Source organism: Dipodomys ordii, unplaced genomic scaffold, assembly GCF_000151885.1.
Source record: "Dipodomys ordii isolate 6190 unplaced genomic scaffold, Dord_2.0 Scaffold159, whole genome shotgun sequence".
In the NCBI taxonomy this organism is placed as follows: domain Eukaryota; kingdom Metazoa; phylum Chordata; class Mammalia; order Rodentia; family Heteromyidae; genus Dipodomys; species Dipodomys ordii.
This window is the reverse complement of record NW_012267375.1, coordinates 274,539-299,857: the sequence shown is the minus strand read 5'-3', so window position 1 is coordinate 299,857 and position 25,319 is coordinate 274,539. Positions and strand designations below refer to the sequence as shown.

At 57.3% G+C, this 25,319-nt stretch overlaps 1 protein-coding gene across 1 annotated transcript in view; it reads right to left on the bottom strand.

Annotated features, from left to right (window-relative positions):
* Fam207a (family with sequence similarity 207, member A) overlaps positions 1–25,319 on the bottom strand; it is a 37,520-nt gene that overhangs the window by 1,891 nt on the left and 10,310 nt on the right. Inside the window, exons 4-8 of the mRNA XM_013032896.1 lie at positions 25,103–25,307; positions 24,524–24,632; positions 12,367–12,435; positions 4,679–4,826; positions 661–729 (exon numbers count right to left, since the gene is read on the bottom strand). Coding sequence (XP_012888350.1) covers positions 661–729; positions 4,679–4,826; positions 12,367–12,435; positions 24,524–24,632; positions 25,103–25,307 — 600 coding nt within the window. The remainder of the gene's footprint in view (positions 1–660; positions 730–4,678; positions 4,827–12,366; positions 12,436–24,523; positions 24,633–25,102; positions 25,308–25,319) is intronic.

Genomic DNA, 25,319 nt, shown 5'->3' with positions numbered 1-25,319 from the left:
GGGAGCGCGGGGAGGCTGGGGCACAGGAGGCAGGGAGCGCGGGGAGGCTGGGGCACAGGAGGTAGGGGAGGCTGGGGCACAGGAGGCTGGGAGCGCGGGGAGGCTGGGGCACAGGAGGCAGGGAGGCTGGGAGGCTGGGGCACAGGAGGTAGGGGAGCGTGGGGAGGCTGGGGCACAGGAGGTAGGGGAGGCTGGGAGGCTGGGGCACAGGAGGTAGGGGAGCGCGGGGAGGCTGGGGCACAGGAGGCAGGGAGTCTGGGGCACCGGAGGCAGGGAGCGCGGGGAGGCTGGGGCACAGGAGGCTGGGAGCGCAGGGAGGCTGGGGCACAGGAGGCTGGGAGCGCGGGGAGGCTGGGGCACAGGAGGCAGGGAGCGCGGGGAGGCTGGGGCACAGGAGGCAGGGAGCGCAGGGAGCGCGGGGAAGCTGGGGCACCGGAGGTAGGGGAGGGCGGGGAGGCTGGGGCACAGGAGGTAGGGGAGCGCGGGGAGGCTGGGGCACAGGAGGCAGGGAGCGCGGGGAGGCTGGGGCACAGGAGGCTGGGAGTGCGGGGAGGCTGGGGCACAGGAGGTAGGGGAGCGCGGGGAGGCTGGGGCACAGGAGGCCGGGAGCGCAGGGAGGCTGGGGCAGCAGACAGAACATTGGGGTCGGGGTACACTCACAGGAGTCTCTGTCTCTGGGCTGCACTCATGCGGCTGAGCTCTGCTGACCTAGGCTTGCGGGTCTCCCTGCTGAGGACGAGAGGCCAAGTCAGCTGGACACCCCACTTCACCCGAAAACCCAACAGCGGGCGTGGCTCTCCCGTGGGGACCCCAGCACAAGTCAGGACTCTGTGCGGCGCCCTGGCTGTGGAGGCTGAGCTGGGCATCTGCAAAGCATGGTGTCTGGAGAGAGGATGAGGAGCCTCAGGAAGGGGGCGCCTCCCAGCCCTCCCCCGCTGCTGAGCACACGGTGCCACAGCCCCGGTGGCACCTCCTGTCCTTGCTTCCATTCGGACAGCACCTGCTTTGTTGTGTGACCCCGAGATCCCAGAGCCCCCGGGTCACATGGAGGGACCTGCCAGGCGGGGCACCGCCTGACCGCCAGACCGGGTGCGTGTCTCCATGACTCCCTGGGGCTTCCACACCACCTGGCTGAGCACTGAGTGCCAGGCAGCGGTCTCTGGGCCGTGCCAGACCACTCCCACAACTTGTCAGGGGACTGCAGCCAGGGGTGGAAAGTCGGCCGCCCGCCTGGCCCCGGGGCACAGAGGGCTCCCCTCCTGGAGAGCAGCTGGCCCCATGGGAGAGCCTTCCACGGCCCCACCAACCCGGAGCCAACACCTCCACTGAAGCTCCCAAGAGGCCTCATCCCTTCCCCGGGCCCTGCGCTGGGAGTGACACACATGTCTTCTCAGACAGCGCTACGATGGCTTGCTGCCCACGGGGGGCCTGGTGGCCTGGGAAAGGCCCCCCCCACCTCAGCCTGCCTGGCCCATGCCCGCCGCCTTCAGAAACCCAGAGACCACCACCGAGCGACCCCCGGGCCACACGGACCGTCGCCCAGGGTCGCTCTCTGGGTGGGGTGTCGCGTGCTGAAGGCCTAGCGTGGGCTTCACACCCCATCCACTGGAAGCAGTCACAGCCCACTGGGCAGGGGGCCGTCCACCACCCAGAGAACCGAACCTCCCACTGACCAGCACAGGATGGAGCCCAGGGACGGTGTCGGGGACACCATGGGTGGCAGTGGAGGGCTCTGTGGACGCATGCTGGTCAGCTCAGACCTTGGGCTTCCGGTCACTGGCCACGCCTCGGGCCTGGAGACGGCAAGCTGAGTGGTGGGCTGGACCGCAGGCGGTGCACGCCTCGGCATTGGAGCCGGAGACACGGGTGAAGAAATACATTGTAAACGTGTGTGAAGCTGACAAGGAACCTTCCAGGTGAATAAGGACGCTAAAAACCCCAAAACCAGGTAAGCGGAGTCTCAGGCCCCCTCCGGCGGCCCTCCTGCCCTGAGAAGCACGCAGGCCGCGGGGAAGGGCGGCCCCAGGCGGGACGCACCTGGGCTTCGTCCACAGGGAGCCCGGCCTGGGGATGGGCAGCATGGAGTGCAGAGCGAGGGCAGAGCCCCCGGCTGCGGCTCTCAGCGTGGGCAGCTCTGCCCAGACCCCGTGCACGGCCCGTGCCCCCTTCCTCCCAGGTTTTAACCCGTGCCCTCTGCGTACAAACAGCAGACAAGTCCTTCAAGAGAGCTGTTAGGAGGCGCTCAGAGTGGCCAAGGGCCGCACCCACAGTGACGCCACGCGGCCCGAGCGCTGCATGACACTGGCAGCCCCACGGGGACCAGTGCCCAGCTCCAGACACTGCTGTCCGGGCAAGCCAGGGCTCCCCCTGAGAAAGGGCCGCTTCCAGGACTGTCTAGGAGCTTCCCAAGGTGAGCCCAGAGCACCTGCCGCCTGCAAAGTGAGAGGAGGCCGCTCTTCAGAGCCACCCAGGAGCAACGCAAGCAGCTGCCAGCGGCCCAGGCGGGACAGCTTCACCAGCAAAATAAAGTAATGCTGGATGACAGCCCAAAGCATCTTTAAATAAACGTCACAGACTCCCGAGGCTTAAATGAACCACTGTAAATAAACAGAGCTCCCGCTCCAGCGGGATCCCACAGCACCTCTGCAGTGAGGTGGGTGGGTGGGTGGGTCTGTCTGAGGAAGGGCGGCCTGGCTCCCTCCCCTAGTGGTGGGCCTGCAGGGCCCCTTCCTTCCAGACAGCATGGAGGCCAGGAACGTTGCAGAGCGCGGTGACCACGTCTCCACTCGGTGTAGGGCAGCCTCCAGAGCGCAAGCTGGCCAGCGGCATGTGTGTACCTGGTACAGTGTCATGAAAACGGAGCCCGGTCCCTGTGACATTACTCCTGCAAGCTCTGCATCCTCCAAAAGACATCCTGAACCCGCGTCTGTGGAGGGACGGCTGCATGGGTGCAGGACTCGGGCAGGGCCCGGTGGTTGGTGAATGGAATCCTGGGAAAGTCCCCAAAATACTATCTCAAAGCAAGCTGTGTGTACCCATGATGCCAGCAGCATGTACCTACGCAGTACAGGAGGACCGCAGTCCAAAACTGGCCGGGCAAAAGCATGAGACCCTATCTGGAGAATAAAACAGTAAAACGGACTGAACATGTAGATAAGGCAACAGAGCGTGTGTCTAGCCACCAGTTGACCTTGAGTTCAAATCCTAGTACTGTCAAAAAAAAAAAAAATAAGCAGCTAGATTCAGAAAAGTACTGAGATGGTGGTGGTTCAAAGCCAGCCTGAGCAAAAGGCTTCCAAGACCCTATCCCAATCGATAAAAGCTGGATCCTGTGGTCCACACCTGCCACCTCAGCCACAAGGAGAGTATACGGGATCCAGAATGTTCTGAGCATACACGTAAGACCTTATCCAAGACAGAACGGCCTGCAGGTGTGTCTTGAGTGGTACAGCACCTAGCTAGTAAGCCTGAGGCTCACAGTTCAAACCCAATACTGCCAAAACAAAGTTAAACACAACTGGAGCAGAACATGGAGAGTGTAAGCAACTCCAGGTAGAGGGCTTGGGGAGACGGGGGCAGCGTTACATGCCTGGGAGGAGCTGGGTGAGGCCGGGAGTCCAGGGGTTCTGAGGGGGGTCCTGGGTCGAGAGGACACTAGGAAACTGAAGAAATGTGACGTGTGGGCTTTCATTAGTTATGGCTTTCAATCTGTGATTACTTACGGGTGGGCACTGTCCCCTAACGGTGCAGACGTACCACACTAATGTACCACATTTCTGCCACTTTCCGGTAAATCTAAACCTGCTCTCTCGTGACGTGTGCCAGCCAGCTGTCCAGAGAGGCCACACTGTGGCTCGGGCGTCCTGAGGCTTTAGGGACACTGAGGCCTTGGGGGTCGGTGGAGCCTTTCCACCCAGGAACCAAAACCCCAGCGCAGCCATGGCGGCCGGCACATTCCTCTGTTTGTGCAGCCCCCTCCCTCCCTCCTGCGCGCCCTGAGCACATTTTTCAGATGAGAAACTGAAAGGAGGGACAGGACCCTTGACCGGGTCACATTTTTGTCCAAGAACCAGGCGCGGAATGTGCGCGCTGGCTCTGCCTGCCGAGGTCTGACCGGCGGCGGCCAGCGGCTCTGCAGTGCCAGCCCATGAAGGCGGGGGCTCGGCCTCGGCCCCCGCTTTCTTCTCAGTTGGAGAGGCAGTGGGAGAACCAATTTAAAATTAGAAATGACAGGAATACACGGGGCAGGTCCGGCAGCGGTGACAGAACGCAGGCCGGGTGCTTCAGCACGGGCCGGCCCAGACCCACGAGCAACCCCACAACTGCGGGCTCCACTGAGTCCCGACACGGCCCGCGGACTCAGCTCTGCCGGGAGCCAGGGGGGAAGGCAGCAGCCACCCACAAGGGGCTGAAAGAACAGGCGCGGGCCCGGCAAAGGCCCTGGGGCCAGGATCAAAGCCCAGCGAGGCACGGCAGTGGGGCCGGTCCAAGGCAAAGCCAACGGAAGAGGGGGACGGGACCTTCCCCGGCCAGCACACGCTGCTGCTGGCAGGGCTCCCGTGGCACACGGGCCACCGCGCTGGCTGCAGACTCCCGCAGGCCCCTGCTCCCCCCGTCCTTCCAGACCCAGGTCTGAGGACCGCGACTCTGGGAGAGCTGGACTGCGCCTGACACTCACCTTCCGGTTTGTCGCCGGCCGCCGGCCTCCAGTTCCTGCAGCTCAGGCAGGGCGTCCCTCAGGGGGTGCAGGTCCCCCACGACCACCGTGGCCCTGCGTTTCCGCTCTTCTCTCAGCTTCTTCTCAGCCAACTTTATGGCTTCAATTTCTAAGGCAGATGAGACAGGTCAGAGACAGAAGCAAATGCCAAGTCCCAGATGCGTGACCCTGAGGCCGCAGGCCAGCAGCGACAGCTGATGGAGGAGGCGTGGCCTGGTGCCACAGGCCGGGCTGGCCCCCCACCTCTTCCCTGCACAGCAGGCGGTGCTCTCGGCTCCGCTGTCACCTGCACTCTGCCCCGGGAGACCTGGGGGTGGGCGGCTGGCTCCAGTTCTTTTCTGTCCTTAATCACAGAGGCACGCTTTAATTACAGGCTGACACTGAGATGGAGCTGTGGCTCCCAGGAAGCTTCCGGCTCCGAGGGCCAGCACGGCAGCTCGAGGGGGTCCTGGGCTCACACGGCGTGTCACGCACTGGACACCAGTCTCGGTCCCCACCAATCAGACCACAGGGCACCTCCACGGGACTACTGACGTGGGGGGGTAGACGGCTACCAGGCAGAGTGGGTGGCGGGTCACACAGCCTAGGGGCGGGGGCTGGGCTTTCAGAGGGGGAAGCCACGGCTTCCATAATGGAGAAGGGACTGCAGGATATGGCTACAGCCCTGGGTCCATTTCCACCCAAGAAAGTACTGATTCGGCCTGGGAATTCAGTGTCAAACACGCTTTCTACCCGTGTGAGGCTCATGGTGAGCACCTTGCTCTTCCAGGTCCTCAGAGTAGGGCAAAGCCCTGGGTCTCCCGTGAGCAGCCCTGGGCAGAGCCAACACCGCCACAGGAGGGCGCCTCTGAGCCCAGTGCCCTCCCAGGCACCACAGGGCCTCCCAGGTAGCTATAACCAACCTCTCAAGCCAGGCCACCAGGGAGGCCTCAGAGCCACATCGGCCCACCCTGGGGAGGCCCCCGAGGACAGAGAGCTCTCTTCCACCCACCCGGGACGGCCCTGCCTGGACCGTGACAATTGACTAGCATTCTTCATCTCCCCAAAGAGCAAGAGCGCTCGAGGGTGGGGAGGTGGGCTGGAGGCCCGAGGCCAGCTTCCTCACAGGCAAGAGGCAGGACACAGGAGGGGCAGGGGGAAGGAAGCCTGTCCCGGACTGACACAGGTGTGATATCCCGCTGTGACACAAGCTACAGCCCTTCAAGCACACATCCCATTTCCTAGCAATTCTCAGCCCCTGGTTATGAACTCAAGCGCAATCTCAGGACGCTCCACCTGGCCACTCAGTACTCAGAAACTCAGAGAAGAAACAGGCCTGGGTCGGGGTGGGTGGGTGGCCCACCGCCACGTCTGAGTGGCCCCAGAGGAAGCAGGGGTTTACCCATTCCCAGTGGATCCCGTATTGCAACAGAATTCTAAATCAAACCTGAGACTAATTCTAAATCAATCAATCACAAGCACGTACGCACGCATGTGAGTACACACACATCATTTTTTTGAATCAATGCATAAGAATGGCTAAAAACGCCAGGCATTGGTGGCTCACACCTATAATCCTAGCTATTCAGGAGGCTGAGATCTGAGGATCGGGGTTCAAAGCCAGCCCGGGCAGGTAAGTCCATGTGACTCTTATCTCCAATGAACTACCAGAAAATCAGAAGTGGTGTTGTGGCTCAAGTGGTAGTGCACTCGCCTTGAGCTGAAGAGCTGAGGGACAGCACCCAGGCCCAGAGTTCAGGACCCAAGACTAAAAAGAATGGCTAAAATCAAGCTGGGCACTGGTGGCTCATACCTGTAATCCTAGCTACTCAGGAGTCTGAGATCTGAGGATCAGCAGTAAAGTCCATGAGACTCTTCAATTAGCCAGTAAAAACCAGAAGTGGAGCTGTGGTAGTGCCAACCTTGGGAGAAAAACTAAAGGACAGTACCCAGTCCTGAGTTCAAGTCCTGGTACCGACAGAAAAAGTCTAAACAGCCAGGTGCAGTGGTACAAACCTGTAATGCCAGGTGAGAGGAAGAAATGGCAGAACTGAGACCACAGGCTAGCCCGGCCACCTCATCAAGCCGACGCCATGGTGCATGCTGCCATCACAGCTACAGGAGACAGGAAGGATCACAGGGACTGCCCCAGCAGAAAGTCCGCAGGACCCCATCCCAACCAACAAGCCAGAATGTTTATTCAAGCCTGTAATCCCAGTTAAGTGGGGGACATACACGGAAGGACCACAGTCCCAGGCTAGACCAAGGAAAAAGCAAGAAAGAGCTGGGGACGTGGTCGAGGGGCAGAGCCTACTCAGCAAGCGTCAGGCTTGGAGCTGGGGACGTGGTCGAGGGGCAGAGCCTACTCAGCAAGCGTCAGGCTTGGAGCTGGGGACGTGGTCGAGGGACAGAGCCTATTCAGCAAGCGTCAGGCTTGGAGCTGGGAACGTGGTCGAGGGACAGAGCCTACTCAGCAAGTGTCAGGCTTGGAGCTGGGGACGTGGTCGAGAGACAGAGCCTACTCAGCAAGTGCCAGGCTTGGAGCTGGGGACGTGGTCGAGAGACAGAGCCTATTCAGCAAGTGTCAGGCTTGGAGCTGGGGACGTGGTCGAGAGACAGAGCCTATTCAGCAAGTGTCAGGCTTGGAGCTGAAATCCCAATGCCACCAACCAGAAAAGGCAGAGCGTTCCTTGGCTTGCCAGCAGCCGCAGGTGGCTCACACCTCTGATCCCAGGTTCTGGGGAGGCGGGGAGCTAAGGGTCACAGTTCACAATCAGACTGGGCAGGAAAGGCCATGAGGATCTTATCTCCGCTTAAACACCAGAAAACTGGAAGTGGCGCTGTGGCTCAGGTGGAAGAGTGCTTAGCCTTGAGCAAAAGAGCTCAGGGACAGCGCCCAGGCCCTGAGTACAAGCCCCAGGACTGACTAAAAATAAACAGAGCTCTCAGCCAAACCAATGAATCACAAAGAAAATTGTGAAGAACCAAAATAAGACAGCAGAGGAGTTAGAGGAAAGCAGCAGCAGACCTGTGGCTGCCCCACCCCCCCAACACCTGAAGATTAATTACGTTTGAAGCGGTGCCCAGCCCAGACAGCACAGCCCTTTCGGAATCAAGGAAAAGAGAATGCTAACTGAAATACAACCTCTGGGTGCTACAGCACACGGGCAGCGTCCACGTTTGGCCATGCCCATGGAGGGAATAGACAGCAGCAGGGGCACTACATGCCATCCTCAGTTCTGGAGAAACACTGGTAGGGAAGCCAGTGAGTCTGTGTGGATTTCAAGGACCAGCATCTTGGGCACACATACCCAGGGGCAGAAAGACTGTGCCCAGATAGAGCTGGGCACTAAGGAGGTAGTGGACAGGCCCAGAGCACACAGGAACACTGAGGTCCTAGGAGTCAAAGAAACAATTAGATCTACGTAAGATCTAACAGCAATATCACAAGATGCACAGGTATTATTTACAGATCAGCTGTTCTGAAGATACAAGAGAGCTGGAAAACATGTGGACCAAAACACCAACAGGTTTGTAGGTTTGTCCAGAAGAAACTCTTCCAGGCGCAAACCACCACCAATGCTGAAGTGAAAAAACCCCACGAAAATAAAGCTGGGTGTCAAAGACTCACACCTGTCATATCACACAGCAGGCTAAGAGCAGAGAATCTAGCTCAAAGCTATCCTAGGCAGGAAAGTCTGGAGACTCTCATCTCCAATTCACCAACAAAAGCCAGAAATGGAGCTGTTGAACACTAGTGAGAGCTAAGGGACAGTGCCCAGGCCCTGAGGTCTAGCCCCAATTCTAGAATAACAACAACAGTGATATATAGGGCTGGGAATGTGGCTCAGTGGTAGAGTGCTTGCCAAGCATGCATGAAGCCCTGGGTTCCATTCCTCAGTACCACATAAATAAAAAAAGCCAGAAGTAGCGCTGTGGCTCAAGTAGTAGAGCACTAGCCTTGAGCAAAAGCAGCTCACGGACAGCGCCCAGGCCCTGAGTTCAAGCCCCAGGACTGGCCAAAAAAAAAAAAAAGTGATCTATACCATCTTCATGTGTTAAGATGGTAATTCTGAAATTGATCTATAGATTCAACACAATCCCATTCATGAGCCAAAAAAGAAACTGGTAAGCTGGTGGAAAAACTGATGGAAACTTTAAGAACTGAAGATGCTCAGGGTAACCTCAGGGCAGAGGGCCAAGATAGAGGACTTACCCTGCCACTTCCACACTTGGGAGGAAGCCTCACGTTCAAGACTCTGACCAGGGGCTGGGAAGGTGGCTCAGTGGTAGAGTGCTTGCCTTGCATGCATGAGGCCATGGGTTCGATTCCTTAGCACCACATAAGCAGAAAAAGCCAGAAGTGGCGCTGTGGCTCAAGTCGTAGAGCGCTAGCCTTGGGCTGAAGAGCTGAGGGATAGCGCCCAGGCCCAGCGTTCGGGCCCCATGACTGACAAAGAAGAAAAAAAAAAGGCACTGGTCAATGGGACAGAAAAGGCAAGAAGCAGACCTATACCATTGGCAGCACAATACCGGATGAAGCACAAACCGCCAGAACAAAGGTGTACCACACTGCAGAGGACCTGCATCCGTACGGAGGCCGACAGTCAGGACTGGCCACAGACCAAAGATAAAAGCAGAACTACATGTGCAGAAGGAACCAAGGGACTATCTCCATGATTTAGGAGTAGGCAAGGCTTTCTTAAACAGTGCATACACCATCACCATTTAAGAAACAGACTTCTCAAAATTAAACTCCTATGACTTAAAAAAAAGTCACGGTGTGCAGGGAATACCTGCACAGCACAGGGCTGAGATTCTCTGAAATGAGGGGAAAAGAGGCAAAAAGCCTTAGCAAGTGACCTCCACTGAAGAGGCAGCCAAGGGGACAGGAAGCGCGTGGCACCCGCCAGCAGTGCCCTTGAGGTACCAGCCCTGGGCCCCCAGCGGCAGGACTGCAGCCAGCAACCATCCGCAAGAACTCACACACACCTCACGGGGGCACAAATGCACAACCGCTTTAGCAATGTCTGGCAGCTGCTTACAAAACTAAACACACGCCTTCCCTATGACCAGCGTTCCATTCCTAAGTACTTACCCAAAGAGGAAAGAAAACATGGCCACAGAGAGAGAAGTGTTCACACAGCCTTGTTCGCGAGAGCCTAAATAGGTGCGGCCAGTGTGCATCAGAGATGGGTCGCTGTCCGGCATGAGCTGGCAGGCAGCGCTGTGCACCCGCGCGGCGGGGGCTCTACCGTGACGGTCACCACCGCCGAGCGGCTCGGGCAGCTCTGACACCCGCCAGAAACCACTACTCACTGGACACAAACAACCTCCAAGAGGAAAAGGAAACAAGGGCCCATAGACAAACTCACCCCTAGCCAAATTAGTTGGGGGGAAGTGTGCTGATGTCTGAAATCTATTTTGGAATGCACAAGTGTGATGGACGGACAGGAGGGGAGAGAGGGCCCTTCCTGGTAAGGAAACAGTGTTAGCGGCACAGGCAGCTAAAGCTGATCAAGGGCAGGTGACAGCACTCAATGCTCAAGAAAACATGACAGCCGGGCACTGGTGGCTCACGCCTGTAATCCTAGCTACTCAGGAGGCTGAGATCTGAGGATCTCGGTTCAAAGCCAGCCCGGGCAGGAAAGACCGTGAGACTCCTATCTCCAATAAACCACCAGAAAACCGGAAGTGGCGCTGTAGCTCAAGTGGTAGAGCGCTCGCCTTGAGCTGAAGAGCTGAGGGACAGCGCCCAGGCCCAGAGTTCAAGCCCCACGGCCGACCAAAAAAAAAGAAAAAAGAAAACATGACAACACAACAAACCTAGAGAGCCACAAGAGAGAGCCAGGAAGACAGAAGTAAGACAGAGTAAGACTGAGCATTAAAATCGAAAGAACTAGAACTGGAAAAGGTAAAAGTTAATTCAGCTAGCAAGAAATGGGGTGGGGAGAGAACAACTGTGAGAAAGCAGCACACAAGGCTGGCTGGCCAAGGTGGAGACGGGCACTCGGATGCTCACAGGGGACCGGAGGCAGGACTGGATGCGGGAATTAAGGCACCCCAAAGAATTACACCGCAGAAACATCAGGGCTGACCAGCCACCACCCACTTACTTTTGAGATCTGTCTCACAGAAAATACTTCACACAACCCCACGCTAGGAATGGTAAAAAGGAAACGAGGTAACCATTTCTTAGGAAACATCAAAAAAAAAAAACAACCCATGTCTGACAGAACAGGAAGTAATCACCATGAAAGAAATGGACACATTATCTCTGAGATCTGTCTCCAAAACATATCCTTTGGTGCTGGACGTGGTACCCATGTCTTTAATCTCCCAGAAAGCAAGATTTGGGCCAGGTACCAGTAGCTCACACCTATAATCCTTGTTACTCAGGGGGCTGAGATCTAAGGATCATGGTGTAAAGCCAGCTTGGGCAAGAAAAGTCCTTGAGACTCTTATCTCCAATGAACCACCAGAAAATGGCAAGTGGCACTGTGGCTCAAATGGTAAAACACTAGCCTTGAGCTGAAGAGCAGAGGGACAGTGCCCAGGCCCAGAGTTCAAGCCCCACGACCAACAAAAAAAAAAAAAAAAAGAAAGATTTGAGATGATTACTGCCCAAGGTCAGCGAAGGCATAAACTCAAGATTTATCCGAAAACAAATTAAAGCAAAAGGAGCCAGGTGTGTGGCTCAAGTGGTAGAGTATTTACTTTAGCAAGTCCAAGGCTCTGAGTTCAAACTCAGCACCATAAAAATAAAAACAAATTAACATTTTGTTTAGTCATCAAGACAAAATATAATGCAAGTTACATTTCAACATGTGAGAACATTAAGATGAAAATGTTACTAAGTAATTTCAGTCAGCAGAAGTACCCTAAAAAGATAAGAACGAGAACAAAATTAGGTTTAATGTAAACACAAAATCTTTTTTAAAAATCAGCAAATACTTAGCACTATAAAAAATAACGCACATTCCAAAATAAAAGGGGTGAGAGGAGAGGCACTCAGCCAGAACATGATCGGCTCCAAGCCTGGGGCACAGCTCAGCTTCAGGCAGGAGGGCCACAGGCCCTTGCCAAGCACACGGCTGACCCAGAAGGGCTGTCTACCTCTCCAGACCTGCACACCACCTCTGTAATTAAAAACCCTCCCAGGGGTACCCGAGGCTCACACCTTTAATCCTGGCTACTTAGGAGGCTGAGATCTAAGGATCATGGTTTGAAGATAACAGGCAGGAAAGTCCTTGAGACCCCATCACCAACTAACTAGCAAAAAAAAAAAAAAAAACTGACCAGAAGTGTGGCTCACGTGGAAGATACTGAGTTCAACCTCAGTATCAGAATACACAAAAGAATCTCACCTTGGGGGCAAAACCCCGCCCTTTTAATCCAAAGGGACAGAAAACCAGCTGCTTTGGTCTGCAAGGGAGGAGGAAGCGCAGGCCTTGCCGAGGCTCAGCTGGTGGGTCGGGCTGTGCTGCCCACGCTGGGAAACAGGCCACCCGGTGGTGCCGCGTCCTCCCCAGCAGAGAGCCGCCGCCAAGTGTGGCCTTTGTCAGGGCGCCCGTGAACTAGGGCCAGGACCGATGGCCCCCGGAGGGAACCCCGGCCTGTGGGTGAGAGCGGCCAGCACAGATGCCCTGCAGATGAGGGCACAAACTTACTCTGCAGCCATCGTTCACGCCGCAGCCTCAGTTTCTCCTTCTTAGGCAAGATGGCCTTTGCCTCCAAACCTGAGGAGAGAGCATACGAGTGAGAAGTGAGCATCCAGATAGAGCTGCTGCTCTGAAGGACAACAGCCCGCAGCCAGGGCTGCGCTGGGCCCCGCGGGGCCAGGCGGGCAGTTCTGACGGCGCAGCAAGGTGGCAGCCAATTTAGGCCGGGGGCTGCCGCAGGCTTGGCAGAGCCCCGGGGACGCAGTCCTGCCGGTGCGTGTCGGGAGGATGAGCACACCAAGGTGTGTGCTGGGCCCGCTGGACACCGGGACCTCACAGCCTCAGGGCGGCCTCAGGCCCACACCTAAGGGACGGCAGGGCTGAAGAGACCCCGCTACGGAACAGACCCTGCATGAAGGACCAAGAGGACACAACCTGGACAAGTACAGAGAGACAGAGCAGCAGCTGGGCCAAAGCAGCAACACAGCCCCCACCGCCGGTACCGCCAGGGGTAGAGCGCTGCCCGTGGTCTGGCACGGCCAGCACTACCCGCAGCCATCTCCAGGCAGTACTGCTCTGCAGAGCAGACGGGCTTTGGTAGGGAAGGCCTCTCTCCAGGGACCTCACCCAGACTCACGCTAGCAGAGCCAGCAGAGGGGGCGGGGCTGGAGAGAGCCTGAGGCATGGGGCCCGGCGCAGGTGGTGGGCAGCAGGGAGCGGCCTCTGCCCCACCGCCCTGGAATGGCCAGGCCACCTCTGTGCTGTGGTACCTCCCGGCCCAGCTTGGCTGGACAGCAGGACTGGAGGGTGGCCCTCAGTCCAGAGAGTAAAGAGGAGCTGGTGGAGCAGAGCCCCCCCCTCCAGCCCTGCAGTGAGGGCGGAGCGGGCCTCGCCGTGCCACCGTCATGCTGTGGGAGGTTGCTCGGTACCAGGAGCGGGTGAAGGCACTCTCTCTAGTGGGCGTGTGGTAGAGCAACTGCCTGACAGCACAGATGCACTCTGAGTTCAGGTGCACCGATGGGAAAACCAGAACAGAACACCCTCGGCAGCAAAGACCTGTGTGAGCGCACGGCGGTGTGCACACGTGTATGTGTAGACACCAGGCTTGGTGGTGCGTGTCATCCCAGCACTCAAGAAGAGGAGGATCCAGTTCAAAGCCAGTCTCAACTAAGTGGGAGATCCTAGTAAGTGAAAAACCAAAACAAAATCGAGAAGAATCAGACAAGGTGACATCTCTATAACCACAGTTCCTCAGGAGGCAGACATGAGATTCACAAGATTGAGGCCAGCCCAGGCAAAACAGTAATGAGATTGTCTTAAAAGCAAAATAGAAACCAACAGAAAGTGCTGGGGGCATAGATCAAGTAGGAGAGTGCCCGCCTGGAATCCAGTACCATCAAAAACCAAGAGAAAACCAGAAGCGTAAGATACACCCAAACAGTAACTACTATCACCACAAATTACACAAACAAATTTGAAAGGACGCACCTTGGAGAGAAAGGGGAGCATACAGCTCAGAGGGAGATGAATCTGGTCATACAACCCTCTGTCCAGCGTGAGGCCAGGGCCCGCGTGGGGCTGGTGGCAGGCAGGCTCTCGGCTCCAACGCCTGGCCTTGGCCCGGGCAGCATCGCTGGTGTCTTAGATGGGTGCACCGGTGACTTGTGATCCCCAGCCATGGTGTGGCACCAGTGTGCTCCGGTTCACAAGCTTGCTGAATGTTATAATTCTGTCATGGGACAAAACCTCAGCAGCCCCAACACGGAAGTGCCGATGTGGCAAGGTGCTCCCCGAGAACACCAAAGGCAAGGACGGAGGCACTCCTGTGTGAGGAGGGGCGGGGTGGGGACACACACCTGCCCGAGGTAGGGAGGGACAGAGACAGGAGTCACCTAAGCACACTGGGTCACACTCCAGGAGCTCAGTGAGACCAGAGGTTCAGGAGGAGGGCAGGGACAAGCGGTTACCTCGGAGGGCACAGGAGAGCCTGGACATGTGGACCCACCTAGCCCCAGCAATGCATTTTCTCAGACTCGCCTACCACACTTTCCTGCCCAGTTCTATCTTCAGTCTGTCTAGACTGCACGTGCTACCACGGCCCTAGCTGCCACTCCCATCCTGCGTCCCGTCTGGTTGGAGCCACTTTGCGGATGGATGGAAGCTGGGCCTTGCACAAGCTAACCCTCCCTCATTTTTCTGTAAAGTAAGTAAACACACACAGTGCTGTATCTGTATTACCAGCCATCCCAGTGAAACGCTGACTCTGAAGTAGTTGCTTCCATCTATCTCTGTTTACTTTTAGGGATCGCTAAAGTGTTGAGCAAGCACTGGACTGGCTCTGGACGGCCGAGGAGGAAAACCGCCTCTCATGATGAGCTGTCAGGCCTCCCACACCATGCCGCACATCTAAAGGGCCATGCCAAACCCTGCAGCGGCCCGTGACAGGAGACACTGTGTAGTTAGGCCCCACAGGCATTTTCCAGAGTTGGCAAGGCCAAGTCCCAGTAGCTGAGGGGCTGCTGGGAGCCCCTCCTCTCCTCCGCCCTCCTCTCCCACAGGAGCCTGGCTGGCTTCCCCGCCAGCCGTCCAGAGACCTGGGACAGGGTGCAGAAAAGGCCCAGACCCTCCTCCTTGCGGGGCCAAGATGGAGTAAGCCGCGCGACTCACGCCGTGTTCACACCAGCACCCAGCCTTTCTGTGGGATGAACCCCTGGCTGTTCCCCAAGTTCCTCAAGCCCCAACTGGCCCCCATCGCCCCACCCACCCATGGCGGGGCCAGTCCCACACAGAAGCAGCCTCTCTGGCCATAGAGGGGCTGCCCCATTTCCCCTGCAGTTCACCCCAAGACACAAGAGTCCCACAGGACAGGCACCCTGCAAACCAAGAGCCAACACAAAGAAGGGAAGGCTGACTCAAACCCCCAGACAGACCCAACACCTGTGTGGCCGCCCCAAGTGAGCGCAGCCCACGGGAACCCCCAGGATTCCTCAGCAGCACAGTAAGAGACCAAGACCGCGAGCTGGCTTCCCCCTGAGGAGGCCAGGACCACGAAGCTCAGCGAGTTTGGGAGGCCTCCACCAGCGGTCAAGGCCTGACAAGCTAAGTGGTGCAGCCGCCCAGGTCCAGAGCAGCTCACATCCTCCCCGGGGAGGGTATGAGGTGCTGAAACACAAAGCAAGTGCAGGCCACAGGCATGGACGTCCATGGCTTCCACCGGCTCAGGTTCAGACTGCCCCGGCTTGCAGGCGAGGAGCACTTCCACGGCTCAGGCTCAGATAGCCCTGGCTTGTGAGCGAGGAGCACTTCACCAGCTCAGGCTCAGACTGCCCCGGCTTGCAGGTGAGGAACACTTCCACAGACTCAGGCTCGGACTGCCCTGGCTTGCGGGTGAGGAGCACTTCACCAGCTCAGGCTCAGACTGCCCTGGCTTGTGAGCGAGGAGCATTTCCACAGACTCAGGCTCGGACTGCCCCGGCTTGCGGGCGAGGAGCACTTCCACAGCTCAGGCTCAGACAGCCCCGGCTTGCGGGCGAGGAGCACTTCCACAGCTCAGGCTCAGACAGCCCCGGCTTGCGGGCGAGGAACACTTCCATGCCCCGAGCTGGGCCGCACTCTGCAGCAGACTGCCACTTTCTACTGTGACGGGAACCTGAGGTGCCGCTCAGACCTTGGGGCCTGGTCTAAGTGGGCCCTCACAAAGTCCTTCAAGGCCTGCCCGCCCCCATCTGAACCCAGCCTGTGGCTAGGGCAGGCTGCAGGACGGGTGAAATCACTGCATCCCCCGACCCTGGCGTCATCAACAGCGGCCAGCAATGAACTTCAGGGGACGAAGCCAGCCATGTGGCCAGGTGCCCCCTGGGACCCCCGCCTCCCCCGGCAGGGTCAGCTCTGAGGGCGCAGAACACTCCAGGATGGCCCATTGTGGCAGGTTCTGCGCGGGCGCCTCCACGTGGGAATGTCCCGAGAGAGGCAGCAGGGTCAAGCGGAGCCCGTCAGGCTCAGGACAGGGCTGGACAGCGGGGTGGAGGCACAGCTGCACATGGCAACCCTCAGGAGCCCCGCCCCCGGCCGCCCGCCCCCACCTCCACGGCCGGGACAGACGCTGCCAGCCAGACTCCACAAACAGCAGAAATATGCCGAGGACCAAAATAATCCTAGGCACCAGAACTAGAGTGCCAGGCCCAGGAACAGCAACACACACTCTCAGACGACACGTTCTCGCCTGTCTTCCCCCAGGGGGTGGGTGTCCAAACAAGGGAGGGATCTCAACGTTCACCTGGTGGCAGGCTGAGCTGCCATCCCTGGGGAGGGCAGCACTAACGAGCCTGGGCTTCCACACCACCGGCGGGCCCCATGTTCCTGCAGGGCTGCCTGGGCCCTGGCAGCCCCCGGAGGGGAGGAAGGCCGTCCTCTGGCATGTCCTTCCACTGCTGGAGAGTAAGACTCCAACTTGCAACTTGAATCCAGCGTGAGCTCGCTCCTCCGTGCTCTCAGATGTGCTGTTCTAGGACGGGGGAGGGTCACCTTCACAGGGGCACCCCGCCAGCCTCTGCACCCACAGCTCTACAAGGACAAACTCCTGGGCACCTGGTGGATGAAGGCAGTGGCCACAGGGAGTGTCAGGCCACCAGAAAGGTGGTGCCAGAACCCAGCCTCTGGCTACCGATCCCATCTGTACACTAATCGGCTATACCACAGAAGAACTGGAAATGCTGTGGGAGGACCACACAGGAACCTCTGGGCTAGACTGGCCGTGCCTGCCCGTCTCTGGTGTCTCCACAAGGTTTTCTCAAAAGAACGCCGTCCTAAACCAAAACGTCCCCTATGACCATTAACAGACAGCGGAGGACACGTGCAGGCACGGAGGAAACAAGGCCACGCTGTGGAGCAGCCACACCGCAGTGACAAGGACCCGGACACCTGTGCCCACAGGGGTCCACCTAATGCCTCTGCCTGGGTTAAGTTTGGGAAGAACATGATCGACAAGGTTTACATCTTGACGACCTGCTCACACCCCTGGGCTCTACGGTGTGAAGAGCTGGCTTCCAGCAGCAGCCCCTGAGCCCCTCTATCCCCCAAGAGCCTGCAGCTGGGCTGACCTAGAAAGGAGCGTGGTTCTGCTGCCCTCTGCTGGTCACAGCCTGAGTGCAGGTGGACGGGGCCTCATCATGATGACCTGCGAGAGATGGACACCCCCTGGAGATCACTGTGAGCATGGACAGAGGCGGCTCACATCAGTGTCAGGTCAGGCGCAGCCAGCGGGTGGGACCAGGGGCGGGGGTGGGGGGGCGGCTGTCCATGCCCCTGGGCTCCGGGGCCAGATCTCCCAGCCCAGCATTTCTAAACCCGTTTCCACATGCCTCTGATGGCTTTGAGCACACAGCAGCAATGTGGTCTGTGTACATCTTCCAGCTCCAAAAGCCCGTCATTCCAGCCCGTCCTCTCCCAGCCCTGCCCCTCCCCCACACTGCAGTCTCCAGTCCATGTGCTAATCTGGTCTGCAGCTTTCCAGTGTGAAAGGCTGTTCCTCAACAGAATTCTAAAATGTGTTCCCTGGAGCATCTCCCCTGCCCAGCACCATGCCAAGTGTGCGCTGTATGCCAGGGGCTACGGACACAGGCCCCAGAGCGCTGCAGCCAGCGGCCCCCCGCAGCTCCACTGCTGTCCTCTAGGCAGTCTCAGGCACAGGGCAAGGGCCCCAGAGAAGGAGTCCACCCAGGTCAGCTGCTACACAAAGACGGGACAGAGTATGTATGAGTCACTAGACATGAGGGTCTGGGGTCTTCTGGCAAAACCCCTCTGGGCCATGGGACAAAGGCAGGCTGGCCGAGGCCTGGGTAGTCCAGCCTCAGACCCATACCCACACTGCCCTCGGGCAAGAGAAGCCACACACTGCGGGAGTTGCCACCACTGCAGATGTGGTGCCAGCACACCCCACAGGGGTAAAGAGCCCCTGACTAGAACTGGGGGCACAGGGAGTGGGGACCTAAGGCAGATGGCATGCCCCAGCTGACGCTCTCCAGGACTGCAGTAGAAACAGAAGCACCAGACTGCCAGCAAAGCCCCCGCGGGACTCAGGCCCCACGGCCCCGCGGCCAGTCGCCCCCGCGGGACTCAGGCCCCGCGCCCCCACGCACACAGGTAGGGGTAGGGCAGGCACGGAGGGCGCGTCCTCCACATTGTGGATGGGCAACCAGGCGGCATGCAGCCTCCTGAGCCCCAGGTCAGGGATGTGGAGTTATTTTTGGCTCAGCCTCAGGCAGGGATGAGACACAGCTAACAAAGATGGACAGGCACCACAGCCATTGCTGCCTCTGAAGGCAGCCAGGAGACCTGGGCTGCAGGCCCCGCGTGACCTGCCTCTCGGCAGTGGCAGCCTGGGGGAGCCACCAGCCAGGCCCCGGGCATCAGCCAGGACCGCGGTGTGGTAAGGGGAGGCTGACCCGACTCACTGTCCACAGGGGCCCTTGGGAGCCCTGGACATGAGTGAGGGCTGAGGCCGTTCCTGCTAAGGGGCGGAGGAGCCGGCTCTTCTCCCCGTCAGTGCCCTCCAGAAGGCCCAATGGCCCCCTATGTCCAGCACAAGGTGAGCGAATGGGGAAGACATACCAGAACTCCAGAGTCCCCGCCCAGCTCACCAGGAGACGGGGCTGTGACGAGGGCAGGGGAGTACAGAGAGCCCAGAGCAAGGCTCTGCCGACTCAGGGCCGGCTGAGCGGCAGGTGAAACATGCAGGCTCCTGCAACGGAGCAGGGGCCTCACCCGGCCACGGCCACTTGGGGTAACCAGGCTGCAGGCTCCTCACTGGCCCCTCAGCCTCCTTCGGCCTGCGTGCAGTGACAACACTGGGCAGGCCCGGGCACCTTGGAAGCCTGAGTGCCAGTGACCTCTGAACTGAGCCCTGAAAGAGTGCTATCTCTCCCAAAAGCGGTTCCCCAGAGATGTGGCAGGGGAGACTTTCAGAGACCTTTGAACTCAGCCATGGCAGTCTGGGTGTTACTGCACCCAAAAACAGCTCCTTGAGATGTGCTACATAGACCTTCAGGAGCAGATATAATAGGGAAAACTACGCTGAAGTGGATCACATCTCGGTTCATTTTCCCTCACAAACAACAGCAATGTCCTTCCAGAGTCTGCAATGCTGGAAACCATACAAATGAAGTCCGCTTCTGGTTCATCTTAGTCCGTTTTCTCAAGCGCCCCAGAGGCGACGTGAACACAAGCAGCCAATGCAAGCCACCTGGTGGTGCCCGGGAGCAGCACAAGCGCCTGTGAGCCCAGACCTCTCTGCCCGAGGCAAGCTCAGCACCCGTGAGGAGGGTCACCTACGGATGGGGGACTGAGGGTCCTGGCTCAACGCCACAGGGCTTGGGAGACACCATTAGGCCTGCTCTCCCTGGCGTCACGAGGCTGGGGGCCAAACCAGCCTCGTTCTGCAGTCCCCGTCACCAGGCTCTGGCTGCTGTCCATCATGAACTCAACACTCCAGGGTACTGGCTCATCCTGCCCTCAAAACCCCAAATGCTACATTTCCTCCCACAGATGTGCGGCCAGAGCCAGCAAGTGCCTGGCTGAAAGTCAGTGAGAAGGGCCTCAGGAAGCGGGGCCTCTGTCCTGCGCTCCACCCTGACCTCTGACAGTCAGGCTCCACTGACAGTAGGCCATCATGCTCAGTAATCCCACATGCAGCCAGGACTCTGACCTCTGTAAGCCAGCGCCCACCCCACGGCTCCCCCAGGCAGACTTCACAGGTAGGGAAAGGATTTCCTCCAGGGTCTATTCCCCAGGAAGTGACCTGTGCCACTGTCCATCCTACACAGCCAGTGCAGCTTGCCTCACGTGGCCACCTGCACGAAGGCACAGGAACATCTGTAAATGACCCTCGCTAGCCAGCCCCAGGGGCTGAGCCTTCACAGGTGCCCAATGAGACACTTCTCCCGAAAGGCCCCACCAGGAGGCCAGGACAGACCAGTGCAAGCGGCTCACAGAGAGCCCTCTCAATGGGCGGGGGCACTGTGGAGGCTGGCTGTGCTCCTGGAGCTCAGGGCACAGCCTCTAAAGGTGCGGGGAGCGGGGACGGGGGGTAGCCTCAGTCCCATGCTGTGGGTCCAGCAGAGCGGAGGGGTGGGACGGAGGTCACAGTCATCCTCTCAACCTAAGCAGGGAAGCCAAGCCACACAACGAAGCCCAAGCTAGGCAGGGAGGCCCCTCCTCTGGGCTGGGCACCTGTCCAGCCTGCCCCACAGACGCAGCCCTGGAGCGGTCCTGGGAAACCAACAAAGAGCACACACGGGCTCCAGCACGCACAACCCAGCATGCTACCTGAGTGCACACGCCACCATCCGCAGGCCAACCCAGCATGCTGCCCGCCTGCACACGCCACCGTCCGCAGGCCTCAGCTGCAGGCCCACGCAGCGCGGCACAACCCAGCATGCTGCCCGCCTGCACACGCCACCGTCCGCAGGCCTCAGCTGCAGGCCCACGCAGCGCGGCACAACCCAGCCGCCACACCCGCCATCGGCGGGACCCAGCTCCAGGCCTGCTCCCTAGACGGCTGGGCCCCCGGGGCTTCAGACAGGCTTTTCCTGGATCCTGATGGAAACATCTCAGCCTGATAGGACAGAAGCCCAAGAACCCAAAGCTAGGCAGTGCTGCCACCCACCGCGTCCCTGGCTGGCATCCACCATTTTAAGGCCCACTGCTACTGCTAGAGCCAGTGCTTGCCACCAACCACACGGTTCTGGTTAGCCCGGTCAGTCAGCTGCGTGACCCCACGGAGCTGAGCTGCACGTGTTCACACTCAACTGCAAGTCTACAACCCTGGGAGGAAGCCTGCAGACAAAGGAGGAGGGGAGTGTTCTCTGAGCTGCCACCTCTCCCCACAGAAACTGAGGCATGCTAAGCAGCAGCCCTGTTAACTACCAAGCCCCAACTTGGTATCTGGGCCCTGTAGTCTGAGCTAGTCTCTGCCGCAGCCAACTTTACCACCACCTTGGGCCCCAAGAAAGAGAAGGATCACTGGAAGCCTTGTGTGTGGCAGATGCCTCGAACAGGTAATGTCTTCTAACCGTCTAAAAGGAAACAGCCAAGAGGTGGCCGGGAAGATGGTGGAGTAGCAACAGTGAATTTCTCTAGCTCATAGAGCCCCAACAACTGGCCAGGACCCATTACACTAGCGGCACCGCCCTGAGCTGAGAGCTGCAAACACAGTCTGATGGAGATCCATCCTGTGAGTCACACCACACCACCACTGAACCTAATTCACAATGTGAACGCCCCCGACAATCCCTGAACCCAAATGGAAGATGAAAAAATTCATCAAGACAAGCCAAATTCAAAAGCCAACAGCAATGCAGGGAAGGACCCTAGTGAGAGAGGAGATGAGGGACAAAAAGACCAGTAAGGCAATGATGAAAGAATTAGCCAATGAAATAAAAGGGACTACCCAAAAACAGAAGTATACGAAGAGAAAACAACCGAGAACATACAGGCCGTCCAGAAAGACACGGAGGGAAAGAAGAAATGCTACACACCTCATCAAAAGAAGAAATTACGCCAGTGGCTCACGCCAGTAATCCTAGCTACTCAGGAGGCTGAGATCTGAGGATCCTGGTTCAAAGCCAGCCTGGGCAAGAAAGTCCGTGAGACTCTTATCTCCAATAAACCACTAGAAAACGGGAAGTGGCGCTGTGACTCAAGCGGTAGAGTGCTCGCCTTGAGCTGAAGAGCGCAGGGACAACACCCAGGACCAGAGTTCAAGCACCACGACCGACCAAAAAAAAAAGTGAAATAGAAAATAGTGTACCAAAAGCTGAGGATAGCCAGGCATGGTGGGTCGTGCCTGTCATCCTAGCTACTCAGGAGGCTGAGATCTGAGGATCACGGTTCAAAGCCAGCCCAGGCAGGAAAGGCCATGAGATTCTCATCGCCAATAAACCACTCAGAAAACCGGAAGTGGCGCTGTGGCTCAAGAAAGCTCAGAGACAGTGCACAGGCCCTGAGTTCAAGACCCAGGACTGGCAAAAAAAAAAGTAATAACAGAAAGCTTCCCCAACCTCGAGAGAACTCTCACTCACCTGACAGAGTCACACAGAAATCCTAGTAGACAGGATCCAAGAAGAAATACTTCTAGACACCTCATAGTAAAAACTCTGGACTTAAGAAATAACAAGTTAGCTGGGTGCTGGTAGCTCATGCCTGTAATCCTAGCTACCCAGGAGGCTGAGATCTGAGAATCACAGTTCAAAGCCAGCCAGGACAAGAAAGTCTGTGAAACTCTTATCTCCAATTAACCACCAGGAAACCGGAAGTGGCGCTATGGCTCAAGTTCAGGTCACACAACCATCCAAAAAAAAAAAAAGGAATTAATTCTAAACACAGCAAAATCAAAGAAGGAACTATATTATAATGGGAAGGTCAGAATGCAAGGAGAGTCTAGAATGGTGTAATTCAAGCCTTGAAGGTCCACAGCTGCCAGTCCAAACTAGTGTTCCCAGGGAAGCTGCCATTCACTATTGCCGGCCAAACCAAAGCCTTCCATGACAAAAACGAAAGGAATTCATGAGCACTAAACCAGCATTACAAAGAATACAAAAGGGAAGCACACATTCTAAAGAAAACAACTGAAGTTAAGAAAATACAACATTAAGCCGGGCAATGGTGGCTCACGCCTGTAATCCTAGCTACTCAGGAGGCTGAGATCTGAGGATCGAGGTTCAAAGCCAGCCCGGGCAGGAGAGACCGTGAGACTCCTATCTCCAATAAACCACCAGAAAACCGGAAGTGGCGCTGTAGCTCAAGTGGTAGAGCGCTTGCCTTGAGCTGAAGAGCTGAGGGACAGCGCCCAGGCCCAGAGTTCAAGCCCCACGACCGACAAAAAAAAAAAAAATACAACATTAGACAAAAATCACTAGAAGATTAGTTTAATAAACACAGGAAAAGGAAAGAAGCAAATTACAAGAAAGCAAGAGAATGGCAGCAATCCTGACACCCTACTCCATAGTAACCTTAAACATTGTATAGACTCAATTACCCGACCAAAAAAATGTAAAGCAGCAGATTGGATCAGAAAAAAAGATCCATCCATTTGTTGTCTCACAGTCAAAGATAAACACAGATTCTTGGTGAAAGGATGGGAAGAGATCTTTCATGTAAATACATTTTACAAGGCAGGAACAGTCACATTGTAACTGATGACTTTTCATTAAAATCAGTGGGAAGAAAGTACAATGCACAGCAGGGTAAGATTGTACACGGGAACATACAGAAAGATTTGGACAGACCAGGGACAATGACATGGAGCTACTCAGCCTCTGATGTGAGCTGCTACAGAAACAGAAAAGACCACCAAATGTACCTACAAAGGGCTTCTCTAAAATGTGCTGAAAGAAACCCCAGGCCCAGGACCCCACCTAACCGGTGTGGGCCCGAAGACAGCACCAAACGCCACTCCACACCTCAAAGACAGAAGCTTAGGTCAGAATGTTGTCTGTATGTGACGAAGTATGAAAGACACTAAGAGAATGCAATTAGCAAAATCCACAAGAGGAAAGGGCAACCAATAGGAAAGATAAGAAGTTACGATCAACTGGAGACATTGAGAAGCCTCCTCTGGAGAGAAAGCAGGTCAGCCAGGGAATTAATGCCTAATTACTTAGTTATGACTACTGTGCTATGGGTGATTGTATCTTTGTTGAGAGTCCTTAGGAATATATAATAAAGTATTAACGAGTGAAATGCCATGGAGTTTAGTATTTGTTTCAAAATAATTAAGTATGTGCGTGTGTTGCTGGTGGGTAATGGGCACATGGAGATTCTCAATACTATTTTTTCTTTTCAGTGAATCTTTAAATAAACTTCCCAATAAAAATGGCTTGTTTTTCCAGTTCTGGGATTGAATTCAGGGCCTGGGCACTGTCCCTGAGCTTCTTTTGCTCAAGGCTAGCACTCTACCATAAGAGCCTCAGCACCACTTCTGGCTTTTTCTGTTTATGTGGTACTGAGGAGTCGAACCCAGGGCTTCCCACATGCTAGGCAAGCATTCTACTGCTAAGCCACATTCCCAGCCCCAAAACAATAGGTTTTTAACTGCACGAGCTACCTGGAACTAGGCTGCAGTCTGTACCAAGATGCAGAGGCCCCTCATTTGTCCTAGCCAGGGACTTACCTCTCTTCAGGGAGACCACACTCTTCTGGTCCAGCTCCAGCTTCTGAACCAAGGCCCCGGGGTCTATCTGAGTCTTGGCAAAGATGTCCGTGTGGACGAATGACCAGTCCTAAGGCCGTAACAAAGGAAAGACATCAGGACAGCTGTGATCCCCAAGCAACACACAAGGCTACTGGCTCAGCAGGGAGAATTTGTCCAGCCTCAGGCCGCTTGGGTTCTCTGACAGGAAGGCCTTGGAGGAGCGGCCTGTCCCTGGCTGCCAACCTCGTGCCCCTGGCTGGGGAGCCAGCCGGCTAGGACTGCTGCGCTGCTCCATGGCTTCTAGGGCTCCAGGGCTCGCTCCCTGCCCACATTCATCTCTCCACCAAGGCTTACACCGTGGTGTCATTGCTGACACTCAGATGCGGGGGGGGGGGGGGGGCTCACCCACAGGCCTGCCAGGCCCTCCCAAGAGGCCGGGCCTCGGCCGCACAGACGCCCAAACCGGGCTTCTTGTCTGACCACCTCAAAGTACACCACTTGTGCTCAGCTCCTTTGGGAAGAGGCGGAGGTGCCGAGCGCAGGAAGGCTGCCCCTCGCCCCATCTCCGAGGACCAGACGTGCGGGCGGAGAGCCCTCTGCGGTCAGCCGAAGCCCCTGTCCCGTCGGCTCGCCCGCCTCGGCCGGAGGGGCTGGAGCTGGAACCCGGGGGCAGCGCAGGGCTTCGGGTGCGATCTGCGGCACGCACGGGGGGGTTTTGCCACGCGCCTGGGCCCCGCTCCGCTCCCGGAGGCCCGCAGAGGTCCTGGCGCGGGGA